The sequence below is a fragment of the Anastrepha obliqua genome, chromosome 2 (genome assembly GCF_027943255.1).
Source record: "Anastrepha obliqua isolate idAnaObli1 chromosome 2, idAnaObli1_1.0, whole genome shotgun sequence".
NCBI lineage: Eukaryota > Metazoa > Arthropoda > Insecta > Diptera > Tephritidae > Anastrepha > Anastrepha obliqua.
Window position 1 is genome coordinate 120,092,744 of NC_072893.1, and position 16,893 is coordinate 120,109,636.

General features: G+C 37.1%; 1 protein-coding gene across 1 annotated transcript; it reads right to left on the reverse strand.

The window, feature by feature from the left end:
* Positions 1–226: 226 nt before the first annotated feature.
* Positions 227–15,622, reverse strand: LOC129239449 (uncharacterized). Its single transcript, XM_054874944.1, has 5 exons — positions 14,758–15,622; positions 11,554–12,313; positions 8,053–8,465; positions 4,369–5,469; positions 227–1,198 (listed from the first exon to the last, which is right to left on the reverse strand). Exons 1-4 carry the CDS (start codon positions 15,389–15,391, stop codon positions 4,628–4,630), a joined length of 2,649 nt encoding a protein of 882 aa, XP_054730919.1. The 5' UTR covers positions 15,392–15,622; the 3' UTR covers positions 227–1,198; positions 4,369–4,627.
* Between the last annotated feature and the right edge of the window lie 1,271 nt (positions 15,623–16,893).

Consider the following 16,893-nt stretch of genomic DNA (forward strand, 5'->3'; position numbering starts at 1 on the left):
ATATTCTCTCCCTAATCCATATAAAGTCACAAGTAAAACACATTATTTATTTATTATTTATAATTATGTGATTTAATATTTTTATTTGCGAAAATTAAATTTTCGTGCTTTTTATTTCGTAAGTTGTTCTTGTACATGCACACACACACTTGCACGCACATTACTGTATTCTTTAAATTTAATACAATATTTCAAATATTTATAGACGTATTTAATGATTTCTGGCACACTCTAACAAACTTAATGTTAATTCACGCTACGGTTTAAAAATAATAAATGCAGGTTTTTTTCTATTTCATATTTTTAAAATATTTTCAATACAACTGAACACATTTCATAAATATTTAAATTCAATTTTAAATATACATTTCCTTATACTCGTATATTTCCTTGCACTCATTTCAAATATATTATGAAATATGCAAATGACAGCGGTGAAGATTGCCATCGCATCCGCTGCTATTCACCATACCCCATTTCCGCATGTACGACTTGTACTCCGCCGACCACAACCGCAGTGACAGCGACTACGTCAGCTGTGAGTTGTCAATTGTGGCAGCTACCGCAGCTTAACTTTCACTGTCAACTGTCAAGCAACTGTCAACTTTCGCCTGCGCATTTTCCTTACCCTACTACTCCTTCTCGATGTTGCCTCCTTAGTGCGCCGCAATAAAAATAATAAGAAAACGTTGTTGTTCTTGTTGTTGTTGCTGTTGCCGCGCATTGCTGTCACGTTTCACAAAGCTTCACGAAATTGAACTGTACTGAGCGCAGAATTCACGTACTCGTGGCATAATCTCTCACTCACTCCCCCTCTATGTGCGGGTGCGTTTGAAGGTAGCGTCGAAGTTACAGAATAATTCGATGTGATACGATGAGGGGAGTGGAGCTCACAAAGTTTTAAGCTCAACTTAATTTACGTTGAAATTAAATTTTCGTTATGGTCACGTTTTGTCAGCGTCTGCTGCTTAAATTTCCAAGAGTTAATTGTGTCAGTTTTCACACAGCTTCTTGGTGATGGCTCATGGAGTAGAGGGTAGGCGTTGATTTTTGCGCGACTCATTGTCTGCGCCGGGCGTTGTCACTACGTCACTTTTGTGCGGCATCAAATGGAATTACGAATCAATCGAAAGTATCTTTATTTTTAAGAATATAAAGAAGAGAAACACACTTTTTTTACGCACTTAAGTACGACTAACTGAAAGAGACAAAAAGAGGAAGAGGATTGAAGAGAAGGCATTAAACTGGGGAAAACTAATCAAATTATTTTTAATATAATATTAGTATATTTACACTCATAAAATTATCTGATGATAGTAATAAGTCTTACAAAATTCAAATTAAAAAAAAGAAATTTTTTGACTCTTTTAACTCTGGACTGTGAATTGGTGGATTAATAAATATCCCAATAAAAAAAATTATGTACTATTTGAGAAATCATTTTGCCCCATTCAAAGTCATGAGGCTAAAGAAATATTCACTTTTTCCCAATTTGGTCTAAGTTTACTTATCAGGATTGCGTGCTAGTTTCGGGATTTATTACTTTGCTTGTTTAACTTAATTTGGTTACACTAAAGTACTAATTTCAAACTAAACTGAATTATGCAAATTTCTAACACAATTATACAAACATTTTATTTTCGGTTTTACGTGCTTAATATCGGAAATTGTCAAAATAACTTTTATATAATATTTGCCGGAAATCTAATTTTCAAACCGCATTAATCTTACTTAACTAACCTAAGCTGCGATAAGAATTTTCACTGCAAATTAATTGTGTACAAAAACTTATACAGTCACTGGAATTATTACCTGATTTCGAAATTTTTTAAAATGACTTAGGAGTTTACTGAAATTCCAATTTGCGGAAGCACTCTATTTAACTCCACTCAGCTAAATTGAGCAAATAAATGCATGCCAAATCAATTTATATTTGACTCCTCGATAATTTCAGGATTTACTAAAATAAATTGTGAGTGAATAAAATTCCAATTTCTAGATTATTTAACTTATCCTTCCGAAATTGGGCAATAATTTCAAAGCCATATAATTATAAAGGGTGGTTAAGTTTAAGGGCCGGTGTTGGTTTTGAATAAAATACAATTTTTTTAGGAAATTATTGACATTTCTCTTTATTATGATAATATTGGTATAGCTCAATTATGTATGAAACAAAATATCGGCCAACTGGCCTCGGCGGGACACCTCCATCCGATGGTCCAAATTTTCGATGACGCTGAGGCATAATTGAGGTTCTATGCCGTTAATGTGCCGAATTAATAGGTCTATGGATAAGTTCGTGCGGTTTTACAACAGATGGCGTAACTTGATTATTATTCCATCGATCCACATTTCCAAACATTCATTGGAGAGCTACTGTCGTAAGGCACAAATGTCAGTATAAGTTTTTTATTTGAAGCGTAAACAACAATATTTTTACCACACTTGAAAATGTCGAATTTCGTGCCAAATAATGTGTTTTTGCGGGGAATTCTTTAATATGAAGAAAAAAGCAGCCGAAAGTCATCGTATCTTGGTGGAAGTTTATGGTGAGCATGCTCTAGCGAACGTGCCAGAAGTGGTTTGCACGCTTTAAAAGTGGTGATTTTGGCTTGGAAGACGAAGAACGCGAGGGTGCGCCGCCAAAGTTCATGGATACCGAATTGGAGGAATTGCTCGATCAAGATCCGGCTCAAACGCAAGAAGAGGTTGCAAAAACTTTGGGAGTTGATCAATCAACCATTTCCAAACGTTTAAAAGCCATGGGAATGATCCGAAAGGTAGGCCATTGGGTGCCGTATGAATTGCAGCCAAGAGACGTTGAACGCCGTTTTATGGCATGCGAACAACTGCTTCAACGGCACAAAAGAAAGGGTTTTTTGCATCGAATTGTGACTGGCGATGAAAAGTGGGTCCATTACGACAATCCAAAACGTCGGGCAACGTATGGATACCCTGGCCATGCTTCAACATCGACGTCGGCGCAGAATATTCATGGCCTGAAGGTTATGCTGTGTATCTGGTGGGACCAGCTGGGTGTTGTGTATTATGAGCTACTGAAACCGAATGAAACGATTACGGGGGATGTCTACCGACGACAATTGATGCGTTTGAGCCGAGCACTGCGAGAAAAACGGCCGCAATACGCCGATAGACACGACAAAGTTATTTTGCAACATGACAATGCTCGGCCACATGTTGCACAAGTGGTCAAAACATACTTAGAAACGCTCAAATGGGATGTCCTACCCCACCCGCCGTATAGTCCAGACCTTGCGCCATCCGATTACTATCTCTTCCGATCGATGCAACATGGCCTGGCTGACCAGCACTTCCGTAATTACGATGAAGTCAAAAAATGGATCGATTCGTGGATTGCGGCAAAACCGACCGAATTTTTCACAAAGGGAATCCGTGAATTGCCAGAAAGATGGGAAAAAGTAGTAGCAAGCGATGGACAATACTTTGAATATTAAATTTGTAACCATTTTACGTCAATAAAGTTTCAAATTTCGAAAAAAACCGCACGAACTTATTCATATACCTATTATTTCATCCTCAAAAATCGTTTTTTTTTTTTGGGTGCAAAGTGGTTTTCATATCGAGAAAATTTTTTTTTGAGTAAATAAACCGTTCAGATTCACAAAAAAACATTTTTCTGCAATAATCATTTAATTTTTTTGGTTTCAGTTGAGCTGCTCTTGCGCTACCGTGATCACCGCAAGCCTCTTCTAAAAAAGGGCGTTTCGTGGAGGGGCGATTAACAATAAATAAAAACATTTTTTAAAATAAAAAACACCAAAATGTATTCTTCGAGAGTTACCCTTCAGTATGATATATGCCTCATTTGAATACAATTTCTAAAAGATATTTAAAAAAAATTATGACAATCGTCCATTTTTTTGGGCTCACAAGGTCTAACTAATTTGTCCTAACGAACTCCTAAAAATATTGATAAATAATCTCCTTTACATAAATTAATTTATCGGGACTGACTGAGGATTTCTTAAAGCATCTTACGGGCTCACCAAATATTAGTTTAGAATTTAATCTCATAAAAGTAATTTTCTTAGTCTATTTTCGAGACTTACTTAATTGAGTTTGACTATAACTAAGGCGTAAAATATTCTTTTTATTTTAGCAGAAATCTGGTATTTTCCAAATACGAATTTTCGAAACATTTAACACTGAATTTATAAAGGCTAACTACGATTTTCTCTCAAGTAGGAAAAAATTTGGACCCCATGGTATCTATATAAACTCCTTAAGCTAAACAAACTTTCTTAAAATCCCAAACAAGCATCCCACGTCTAAATAAATGGGAATCATACCATCATACTCACCATACTTAATCATCACCATACTCACCACTTAAAAAATAATCACGTTTGGCACAGGTTTAATCTCATATATCGATCCACTCGTTCCACATCTCACGCTCACATACACACACCCATCTGCATCTTCATCGCCCGCTCGTTCGCTGCTGCATCCGTATTCCATTCCGCAGAAACAATGCCACCATGCGCAGAAAGCTATCGCCATGCAGCAGTCTCGATGACAAAGTTGCATTGCAAACAGCTGTGCCACCACCAGCGCGCGCACCCACACAGCTTTCGCCGCATCGTCAAGGTGGTGCACCAAAGAAATTTCGCTCTTTCGCTGTGTTCTTGCCGGTGGCAACTTTTTTGAATTTCACCACAACACGCATACGCTGCAAAAATTCATCATGCAACAAATTCACGCACATGGAGGTGAGCGTTAGGCCGCTCAATATGTACGCCGCACAGAACCACACGACCAACGTGGAGGCGGTGGTGGCAGGGCGCACATGCGCACCCGGCAGTAGATCACAAAAGCCAATTGTCGTCAAACTCATGAAACAGAAGTAGATGCCATCGAAGAAAGGCCACTGCTCCATTAGCGCAATAACCAGCGAGCCGAAGGCAACGTACGACAATAAGAGCAGCACACAGAAGCCAAGCGGCAGCGCTAGCGACCAGCGTAGTGTATGCGCGCTGCTGTTGCGCGTGCCGGAATGCGCAGAGAGTGGTGAGTGCTCAGCATAGCTAAGTGAATCATCAGCCGGGGGGCGCACGTAGCAGTAGGGCAAGTGTGCCGATTGTGTAGACTGCGTTGTCTGTTGTTGTTGTGCCAACTGAGCTGAGTTCGACGGATGCTGCTGCTGCTGCTGTTGTTGGTGATGATGCTTTTGTAACTGTTGCAGTTTGAGATTACACTTTTTATCCGAGACCTGTTGTCGACTAAAGCCACAAATTGTATGACGTTTATTGGGAGACGCACGACAAAAACAACAACATAGTAGACGCTCACAAAAGCCGCTGGCTAATTTTGCCAAAATGCTGCCGATGCTCGAGAGATACACCAACGTGAGTGGAATGCCAATTGTAGCATACGCAATGGTGACCATGCGGCCGAGTGTAGTGCGTGGCGTAATGGTGCCGTAGCCTGGAATAACAAAAAAGAAATGTTCAAATAAAATTTACATTTAAGAAGTGATGAAAAAATATGAAGTGACGTAGAAGTTATGAGAGAAAATATGGAAATTACTGAGTGATTTCTCAGCCTTTGGCGCCGTAATCGATTAAGAAAGTTTGGAAGAATTCAGCAAAGCATGCCGTTCATTACTTACTAGAATCAACTGGTGCTATTTAAAAACACCAATTGAGCCCAAATTATCATCCACTTGGAGGAGTACTTTCACTTGCTCTGCCTTCACTAACAGGCTTCACAATGAATACTTTCAGTGCTGCAGTACCCATTCGTACCATGGTGAAACAAATTCAGAAGGTGTGACCAATATCAGACCGTTAACCGGCTCTCAGCGCATTTTACTGATTGGCTGATGTAACCGGGGCCATGTCATGACGATTTGTTTACGGAAAACTGAGACTGTGTTGGTGATAAACGAAAAAAACCACACAGACTTCACTCATGTTGCTTCGTTGCTGATTGGAGCAGGGAAGCCATAGAAAGGCTAGCCGCAAACAGAGGACTGTGTATCTATTGGGTACCGGGTCACAAAGGCATCGAAGGAAACAAAATAGTGGATGAGATAGTCAAAAGTGCTGTTAATCTACCTTTTGAACAAGAGATCGACATACAAAAACCGCTAAATAGAATTTACTTCAAAATGGACGACAGTATGAAAACGCAAGCGCATGCTAAGTAAACTAATCTGAACGACGAATGTGTAGAACTAAAGACAAAAAATTGACTCAATTCGTACTTACACTCTCGCGAAAAGACTGCAGAACTAACATAAGTATGCTGGCAAGTCATAATCTATTGCATATGCGTACAAGATAGGGATTGCTAGCAACGACAAATGCAAGAAGTGCAGGGATAATATAAGGGAAACTTTAGATCATCTTGTCCGACATTATCAAAAACGCGCTCGAAATGCCTAAGAGCCCCACAGTTTGAGGGTCTGGAGGATATCTTAAAAACAGAGCCACCTGAGGTGCTTAGGTTTACTAAATGCGTTGAGATCCTACATAATGTCTACTCTAAATCTTAATAAAGCTCAGTCTCCATCTGGTATCGCTAGGTACCACAAGGTCTATGCGTGGCTTAATGCCAGTCGCGTTAACCTAACCTAACCGAACTTTTGCCGAAACATTTCCAAGATGGTAGGCATCAGCCGCCTGTGAAGTTTAAACCAACATTAGTATCCTATTTTAATGTTTCCACTCTATACGACTCTATTCGGCTTCGATGCTGGGATGGTTGTCCTCCTGTAAAATCCAAACTGGTCTAGTTCTTCCAAGCGCCTTCGACGAAATCCAAGCATCAATTGATGAAAATAATGCTTTTCAGTAAATTTTATACATCAAAACCACATCCAAATTGGCGGTAAGCACAAATAAACGTTGAAATCCTTTTACGGAGAATGAGCCCCAAACAGGAGCCTTAACTGGATGTTTAACAGTTCGTTGAAATTATCGATTATCAACAATACACCAGCACCGACTTATGCAACTATTGGCCTAGAAGGAAGATTCATCTGTAAATACGAGTATACTGGATTTGCCTTAGCTCAGTCAGGTCCTTTTTCATTGTGGGATAATGCAAACCGCGGTTTTTTTTAATGTGATCCTCAATTCGAGGTCTTCTGCATGTAAACTATGTCAGCTTCACTGAACGATAAGTTCGACTATGTCACAAACAAATCAATGATTTTCTGCTCTTGCTTTCGAGAGGTATATTTTGTGGACATCGTTCGACGAAATCGTCTACGTTTTTAACTTCGTTATACCATTGCACCCATTTTTTGAACGTCTCCGACTTCTTCAAATATTTTGCTGCATATACACGCGACAGGGTGTGTACATAGGAACACTGCTTCAAATCATTTTTAATACACCGGACTCATTTCGTAAACTTCTCACAAAAGTAGCAAATTAGGCAATGTGTATTCCGGAATGGATAGGCCTACTATACTTGCCACCTTTAACATTTTTGTATAATGAAACTCTAACTTTGAATTTCACCGGTCACACTTTTTTTGGACAGACTGTATATATAAAAATTACATCATTTAAATGTCGCCGAAAAATCCGCAAAACAGTTGATTCATAAATACCTAATTGTTGGAAACGTTGAGAAATCGATATTGCAGGTTGTTCAGCAGCACTCTGCGCTACAGCAGCAATATTCTCAACAGAGCATCAACAGCTCTTGGTCTGTCAGTCCTTTTTCATCCTTGAGAGTACCAGTTTTTTTTAATTTTTCACCTACCTTTCGACTCGTTCGGAGGAATATTTGCACCAAAAAAATCACGAATTTCGCAAATTGTTGATATTCAAATTCGATTAATTTCATAATAAGTTTCATAAATTTTAACGCCTTATTCTATCGCATAAAATTATATAGTTGCCTACTTAACAAATATCTAAATTTACCTAAAAAAGGACTTTTTCACTACTAACATATAGGCGTCACTTTTGAAATACCCTTATTTACAAAGCACTCACATAAATAATTGATATATATATACTTTTTTTTGCAAACAATTTAGCCAACACTTACCCACTGTCGTCACCACGGTCAGCGAATACAGAAATGACGTTGCGAAATTCCACTCAAATTGCTGTTGCTGCTTTTGCAATTGCCACTGACGTTGTCGTGCCGCTTGTAAATGCCAGTAACGTTCACGTTGTCTTTGTTGTTGACGCTGTTGAGCTGCATCATTGCCGTAATGTTTATTTGTAGCCGATTCCATGTTGTGATAATCGTACGGCTGCGATGGCTGATGTTGTTCAATGTTATCTTGTTGTGAGTATAGTTGTTGTTGCTGCTGTTGTTGCCTTGAATATGCATCGTTCATTGTTGTTGCGGGCATACCTGCCCCCACTACTCCTGTCGCCGTTGATAGAGTCAAATCCATGACAAGCCGTTTGACTAATTGATCCTGAAATTTATTAATCTCCAAGGCGGCCAATCTATATGTCCATGTGTGCGTGTGTGAGTGTGAGTGTGAGTGCACAAGCGAAGAATGTGCAAGGCAAAAGTAGCAAGAAATGCAGACAAGAAGCAGAACGGGGATGGTAAGATAGAAAAGTATTTAGTTTAATCGCATTAAAATTAATTCAATTAAAGTTTATAAGAGGAAAATACAATTAAACTCGAGTGCTTTATCTTAATGCTTTTAAGCATTTTATTAGCAAGTTTCTACTTTAATTTATATGGTTTCTGGGTAATTCTGCACTTAAACACGAAAACAGCACAACACACATACATAAAAATTGAGTAGTTTCGAGTGAGTTCGTTAGCCTAAAAGTTTATACTGCTGTGATGCTTGGCGGTTGAGGCTCTCTTAACAGCAACTTGAAACTTAAATCTCAGGGGAACGATAGCAGAATCCTTTTAAGAAATGTCAGCAAAAGAAATCAGGAAATCCAGGCGTACATCACAGAATAATCCAGTACTAAAAATCTATTCCTGTTAATGCAAAATATAAAGATCTTAGCCTTTCGATGCTTAGAGCGGTAAAGTGATCTGTTTTGTCGAATGTGGAATATTTCTCCGACTTTTACGGCGACATAAATATAGCACAGCGAATAAAGTTGCAGCGGTTTCGTTGGCTGGGCCATGTCGCCCGAATAGATACAAATGCTCCGGCTCTGAAACTATTCAATACGGTACCAGCTGGTGGTAACAGAGGAGGAGGCAGGCCTCCTCTACTTTCAAAAGATCAGGTGGAGAAGGGCTTGGCTTCGCTTGGTGTGTCCAACTGGCGCCGGTTAGCACGAGAAAGAAACGACCGGTGGGCTTTGTTTAAGCTCGATCAAAATCGCGTAAGCGGTTATCGCGTCAATCAAGAAGAAGATTAAGAGAATATTTCTCTAAGAGTAATTCTGAGCAGAAAAATTATAAGCAAGATGACGGCATCTGCAAGTTTTCGGTGCTCACGGTTAAGTTAGGTTGTAGCGCCTGTCAACTATAAGAATCACTCAGGCCATATTTCAATCTACCCATTGTGAACTTGTCCTTATCTGCCTAAACCCTATGTGAATTTTTTAAAATTTTAGACTATCGCTGATTTCCTCAGTACTAAGATCTTTCAACTCATTAAAAAATTGTCTACGTAAAGTGCGGAGTCTACGTCTGTAAAGAGCAGGACAATCGCACAAAAGATGCGAGATCGTCTCTTTCTCTTCTTCCTTTAGACAGCTTGTACAGTCGTTTTGACTCCGCAAGTCTAGTCTCTGAGCGTGTTTGCCTATAAGAAAGTACGCCGTTACAATAAAAATCAGTATTTAGCACTATGCTTTTTTCGGCTTACCAGCGATGCTGTGCATTGCAGTACTCGAAGTGTGCACATCTTAGCTCAGAACAGTTAACAAGTGTCAAAACTTCGTTAAAAACCCAGCCTCTCTGATAAGCTCCAACCTTTCTCTGAGCTGCCTACCCCCAAATAATAATAATATAAATAAAATGTTCACTTAATTCTCATTTCATTGGACTGAAGACTAAGATCCCCATGGCAATTATTTAGCTTTTCGTGACGGTAGTTTGCCGGAAGTATCCTTTGAAAGAAAAAACTTCTCCCGACAAAAAATCAATAAGCGAAATAGTCGCTATTATGAATAGAAAATAGAGCTGAGACAGGCAGGCATCTGGATATGATTTTTAAAACTCTATAAAGGTTAGGTTAAGTTGAACTGGTTGACTTGCAGTCACGCATAGACCGGTTCGGTCCATAGAGCTACCAGATGGAGATTATTAGCTATACATATGAAATTTTCCACTCGCATGGTCCCTATTTCTATTGCGAATTTAAGCAGATATTTCCGATCCTTGCTGAGATGTCTTCCAATGCGTCAAACTGTGGCTGCGAAACGAACAAAACACATGAACGACCGGTGAAAATTCACTGAAACTCCACAAAAATTGGTTTTACTGAATTGTTTTATTTAATCTTACAAAATATGCTGGCTACAGAGTATCTCAAATGGCGATTTATGGAGCGCATCTCACCGTAAGCCGGTGCTCTTCGTGATAAGTGGAAAAAATTGAATCTGCACTGGCAGGTCCAGAAGGCACCGATCTCACAAAATTTTCATGTACTACAACGTGTAAGGAAGAATGAGAAGAAAAGCTCGGAAGGCCAGCTAACACATGGGGCTCTTTGAAAAATGATTCCAAATATCTTATCTTCCTCCAGCTTAAAGTCGAAAGACTGACACAGAGCAGATTTGAATGGAGTAGTTTTATAGAGAAGATTAAGAAATTCGTCTTTGAATGCCCATATTTTGGCAACTAATTCCATAAGTCACTTAAATTAGCATCTGGACATTAGTAGAATAGGACTATTGGAATGCATAAAAATTTTAATATTAAATAGTCACCTAATTCTCTTTTAAGTGATGTCGCAATAGATCCTAGATACGAACCCCACTGTGGATGTGAAATGATAGAAAAGGTTTATTCTACTACAGGTTACCCTTCGCCAGGCAAGGCCAAACTTCCAAGTGTTTTTTGCCATAAAAAAGGTACTTATAAAAAATCATTTGCCGTTAGGAGGTGGCATGGAATGCGGATACCTCCATTTGTGAAACAGAATCAAGATGCACATCATAAATTAAGGGAGGAGCTCGGCCAAATACCCCGCAAAGGATGTGCGCGCAAATCATATTTAGATGAATGGATCACATAATGGATCCACGACGACTAGACTGACAAACTCGATAAGATCAACTATGCCACTTAAGGCGGTCGGCGTAGCCGAATGGTTTGGTACGTGACTGCCATTAGAGAGTGCGCAGGCAATGGCAAACCGCAAGTGTATTTTCGCCATGAAAAGGCTCGCTCCTCAGAAAAAGAAACAGCTCGCGTTCGGAGTCGTAATATAGCAAATATAGCAATCACGTAATATAGCAAAACTACTTTGACACCTGAGGTCGACAAAAAAGCATAGCAACCAGCTAACTAACCCTTCTTCTGATTCTTGGAAAATATAAATGAATAAGCAAAGCAAATTTCAGGCCATCATTTCACCTACCAGTGCTTAATTACATAGCTACTCACTTAGTCCAATTTTCCTTGTAGAGTATATTCAATGAAACCGTTATATCCCAAATATTCTCCACAGTACGTTTCAGCGCCACATTTTCACCACCCCATGCACCATCGGCCGCAGCCATCACCTCGCCAACCCCTTCCCCATCAGCCATACCAGCACCAACCTCAGCATCAACATCAACATCATCGCCGTTAATGTCATTGCCAATGGCAGCTTCCATGGTATTAGCAGCAACTCGATAGGCTTGTCGCAGTGTTGAATACTCGTATGTAGCTATACCAGCGGCAGCGTCATTTGACTGTTGCGGCGTCATGCTGTTCGTTGGCCCCAACTTGTTGGCGTGCTTGTTGTCAATGTATGTTTCCGTTTCCGGTTTTGCAATCACATCAAATTGCACAGCAACCGTTGCAACTGTTTGCGTACTATTCACCGCTACCTGTCTCTTCGTATTGGGCATATTCACGTGGAAGTTGCCACTGCTACTGCTTTCATGTGGCTTTTCTCCATCAGCAGCAGCAGCAGCAGTAGTTCCTTGCAAGCGCATTCCTCCTGCGGTTGCCACATCCAATAACGGTTCACTAGATTTGTATAACTTTGACTGCGCTTCGCCGAAACTCGTTTCAGCTGGGTGTTTGTGTGGTTTTTGTTCTTGTTGTGTCGATATGTATGCATTGTGCGCGTATGACCAGCCATTTGGATCACTGACAACGCCCGCTGCGCTGCCTCCGTCGCCGGAAGTTTCTATGGTGAGGAATAGAAATGAGCCTGTGGCAAAGAGAAATGTAATTGAGATTTGAAATTTTTTAATGGGTTCATGGCTTTTTTGTTAGTGCAGTTTGTTCGAGCCTCTGAAAAAGTGGTTTAATAAACAGGCGAAAATAAGTGGTGAAGAAAAAATAAAAGTGCATCAATATATGCGAAACAAATTAAAATTTTTATTTATTTTATATATTTTCCATATTTTGGTTACCAATAAAAATTTATAAATTCAACAACATTAGAAATAATATTAAAATTCTTTAGGGAAATTTTAAAATTAAATTGAAAGAACTCCTAAATTCGTGAATAAAAATTTTAGTTTCAAAATGTGAAATTTAAATTCTCAGAGTTTAAAACAAATTTAACAAAGAATAACAAAAAACCATAAAAAATTTATATTTAAAACGAATTTAAAAAACAATAAAAAAATTAAAAACTAAAATTTAGTTCGCTTATAATATTTTTATCCTACTACTGACCAAATGTAATGTAATTTAACATATTTTTAAATAAGAGATTTATAATTTAAAATTTTTCTTATTTTTTCTTTTTTTTTTGTTATTTTTATACTATTTTCAAATAACTTATTTTTGTTTTTTTCTTTCTTAATTAAATATTCTTAATTTTAAAATGCTTTTTTTTGCATTTGTATCCAAAATAAATTTTTTAATATGAGATATCCCCTATCTCATTTTATTTTATTTTGTTTACTTAAATTTTATTTTTATTTCATTTATTTCATTTTCTAAATTTAACCAATAGTAATACAAATGGATTTTTTTATTATTTTTTAAATTCATATATACAATATATATTTTTTTTCAAACAAATCTTGGTGGGCAGGTAGAAGTGGTAGTGGATCGATGTAAAATGATTTTTAATTTTTAAAATACGAAAATTTAAATTTCTAATTAATTTCCTTTTTTATAAATTCTTTTCTAAATCTTAAAATTTTTTCTGAATCTAATTTTCTGAATCTAAAATTTTTAAAAATTGCTATTTTCAGTTTTCCTTTTCTAAATTTGACCAAACGTAAAATAATTTTAGATTTTTGAGTTATGAGAACTTAATAAATTATTTTTTTTCCAATCATAAACAATTTTCTTTTAATATTTAATTATTCATTATTTAATTTTTTATTAACTATAATTTTTTAAAATTTTTGTTTCTCTTAAATACGTTAATTTTGACTAAATGTAAAATAATTTTAATTTCTAATATATAAAAATTTCAACTGCAACTTTGTAATTTTTTTATTATTATTGCATTTTTTTATTATTTTTTTTTATCTTGTTTTTCGAATTAATTTTTTTTTTTCATCTTCTACGTATGGCCAAATATAAAATAACTTAAAAATTTCTGGATGACCAGAAGTTATTTCATCTTTCTTTACATTTAAAATTTGTTTTTTTTTTTTAATTTTATCCTTGAAATATATCTTTTTTTTGAATTTTTTAATCTCAAAATTCGTTTTTTCCATTTTTACGTTAGGCGTTTGAACAAATGTAAAAAAAATTTAATTTTTGAAAAACTAGAACTTCAATTCCAAATTAATTTGTTTTATTTTATTAATTTTTTTAACTTAATATTTTCAAAATTAGTTTTTTTTCTATTTCTATCAGCTACGATTGTCCAAAAATGGTAAACTTAGGGAATAGGATAATTATAATTTCAAATGTACCTTTTTTTTTAAATCACTTTTTTATTTTTTTTTATTCTAATATTAGTTTTTTTTTAAGTTTGATAATGCAAAATACTTTTTTTTGTTTTAGAAATATGAGAATTTCAATTTTAAATAAAATCTTATTTGTTTAATTCTTTTTTTTTAATGTTAAAATTTTCAAAACTCAATTTTTAAATTTTCATTTTCTAAAATTGACCAAAAACTGCAGACTTCCAAAATAGGAAAATTTTAATTCCAAATAATATTTTCATACAAATCAAAAAATTGTTTTTTTAATTTCTTATCCCTTAAATTCTTTTCTTAATTTTGACTAAATGTGAAATAATTTTCATTTTTTAAAATATGAACATATCAACTTCAAATTTAATTATTTTCATTCTTTTTTCTTAAAATTAGCTCTACGTCACAGCTCAAGATGGCTGGCACAGGGTGAAAATTAGATACGTTATATCACCTTTTATCAGTGCTTCATGAAATAGCCTCTCAATCAATTTCACAAATTTTAAATTTTTCTTTCTTTTTCAAATCCTAAATCTCATCCTCCCACGAGTATGGCGCACTTCTACTTACCACATCCAGCCTACTCCACGAAAACCCACAATCTATTGATTTATGAAATTAGAATGAGCAAACAAAAGCAAACAACCAAATCCGCCAGCAACGCGTAAATCCCACCAACAAACAAAAAAAATCGGAAAACGAATAATTCGAACGAAAGGAAAACGAAGCAAAAACGTCAAAAACGAAATCTCTAATGTGTACTCACCAATGAATAGATAGCCGAGCAGTAGCGTGCAAATACCCAAATTGGCAAACAATGCGGGCCAAAAAGTCAACGCGGGCAATTGCTGCTTATCGTCGACCCCAACGCCCTCATTCGGGCTGCCGTTGCCAAAGCAACCGCAAAAATTGTCGCGCTGTGGTGCACCCAACTGCTGCTTGTGCGGACTGTTCAAGTTGCTACCTTTGCTGCCGCTGCCACTGCCTCCATTGTTGCTAATTTTCAGAATTGTCGCAGGTGGCGCTAGAGGCGCACCAGCTGGAGCAGGAGATGTGCCCGCCATGAAGGCGTCTATACCCAGCATTGTTGAGCCGCCGCCTAAACTTGCTACCGACGCGTAACGATACAATTCACTGCCGGCAGCACCTCCAGCTCCGATTGTTGCAGCTGCTGCTCCACCATCACTGCCATCCACCACACAGCCCACATCAATTCCACTCGCTTTGTCATTATTGCTGTTCGTGCTTTCGTGTGTGTATGTTGTCGCTAGTAGCTGCGTTGGTTCGTAATGATAATCCGCGCGGTCAATGGTCGCACAAGTACTGGTCTGTTGATGTTGTTGTTGTTGTTGCAGCGGTTCAATAGGTGTGGCTGCGGGTAGTGATAATTTCTCGTTCATTGAGTTTGAAATTTTGTCGTTACGTTTTTGTTCGCATTGTTTTTGTATTGGTTTATTGGTGTATTAGTTCGTTTCACGCGTTTTGCTTTCACTTTTCTTACGGAGGCAGCTGATTTTTTCCTACTGTTTTTCCAGCTCTTGTTAGTGAAATTTCAATTCATTGTGTCCTTCGATTTTTCCTGGCTCAGTTTTTCGGTAACACATTTTTAAATTTTTTTTTCTGCTGCTCATTTTTCTTAACAACTTCCCCTTGGGATTTACTTTTTCAGTGTTTTCAGTTGTTTCTTATTCACCGAATTTTTCGCACTTATTTTTTCTATTTTTTTTTCTATTTTTTATGCACATTCGCTGTGCTCATTTCATTGTAGCCCCTTCTGCGTTTCATTTTCTTTCCTTGATCAAAATATTTGTGGCCTTATTAAAGTGTCAAATCAAGTCAAATTTCAGTGCTATGAAATGAAGTAAACACGCACATTTACAAATATTTGGGCTTTTGACGAAGCAACTGCGTATTTTAGGAGGTTCTTTTTGTATAAAAATAAATTAAGATTTTTCACATTAACTGTATCTATTAAAAATTTATTTTATAATATAATTAGTGTCACTTAGTGGCCAAAATCGATCAACTTATAAAATAGCCCATTGTATTCAATGCTCTGGAAAGTAAAAGGGTAGATAGTCAAGGAGGAAAGAAAAGGAGTAACAGAAAGAAAGAGATAGAGGATATAGATAGAGACAGCTAATCAGCAGTGGTCATATGCTGACCCCATTTGTTGTGTCCTCTAATAACACCGACCATCACTCCAACGTGTTTACTTCCAAGACAGTTTTCTGTTCGGCTTGTCACAAGAATATGTCCTTTTATTACTTTATACTAAAAGTCAGGGATATGAAATTTCATAACTTAAATCTAAGCCCAATAAAAAAGGATTTTATCTTCAATCCATTTCTCCCTTTCTCTTGTAAAACCGTCACTTTTACCACAGCCTTCTTATTATAGTAAGGACTATGCATTGATATGAGACCTTTAACTGGCTCTCAGTGAATTTCACAGCATCAGCTGATTTTATGACGTCACTGAGGTTATGACATGACGATTTGTTTACGAAAAGACTGGGTTGTGTTAGTGATAAACGAAAAAAATCAAATCAACCACTCATGTGGCTTCGTTGGCGCCTGAACAACAACTAATTGGACGAGTTTGTGAAAGCAAGCCGCATCTATTAAATGTGGTATCGGTAAATCAGCTGGCTTTTTTTCGCCTTGCCCATATGGCTGCCAGCACAGAATAAAACAAAGCGAATTCATTCTTTGATTTCTACTTTGCCAATACTTTGCCATGACAATTCAAAGTAGTACATATGGTTGCTGGTCTAGTAACACTACCTTTAAGGAATACGCTTTGTGTGAAATTAGCTGCTACCTAGTACCCGTGGCAGCTGAAATCATTCGCTCAATTTCGTTTATCCCCACAGCTGAAGGTCAAACCGAGTAGTATATCA

Excerpts from the sequence above, each read along its gene's own strand:
- LOC129239449 (XM_054874944.1), bottom strand. The coding sequence starts at position 15,391 with ATGAACGAGAAATTATCACTACCCGCAGCCACACCTATTGAACCGCTG. Across the intron at positions 12,314-14,757 it reads GCTCGGCTATCTATTCATTG|GCTCATTTCTATTCCTCACC; the intron begins GTGAGTACACAT and ends TCTTTGCCACAG. Across the intron at positions 8,466-11,553 it reads TACAAGGAAAATTGGACTAA|ATTGGCCGCCTTGGAGATTA; the intron begins GTGAGTAGCTAT and ends ATGGACATATAG.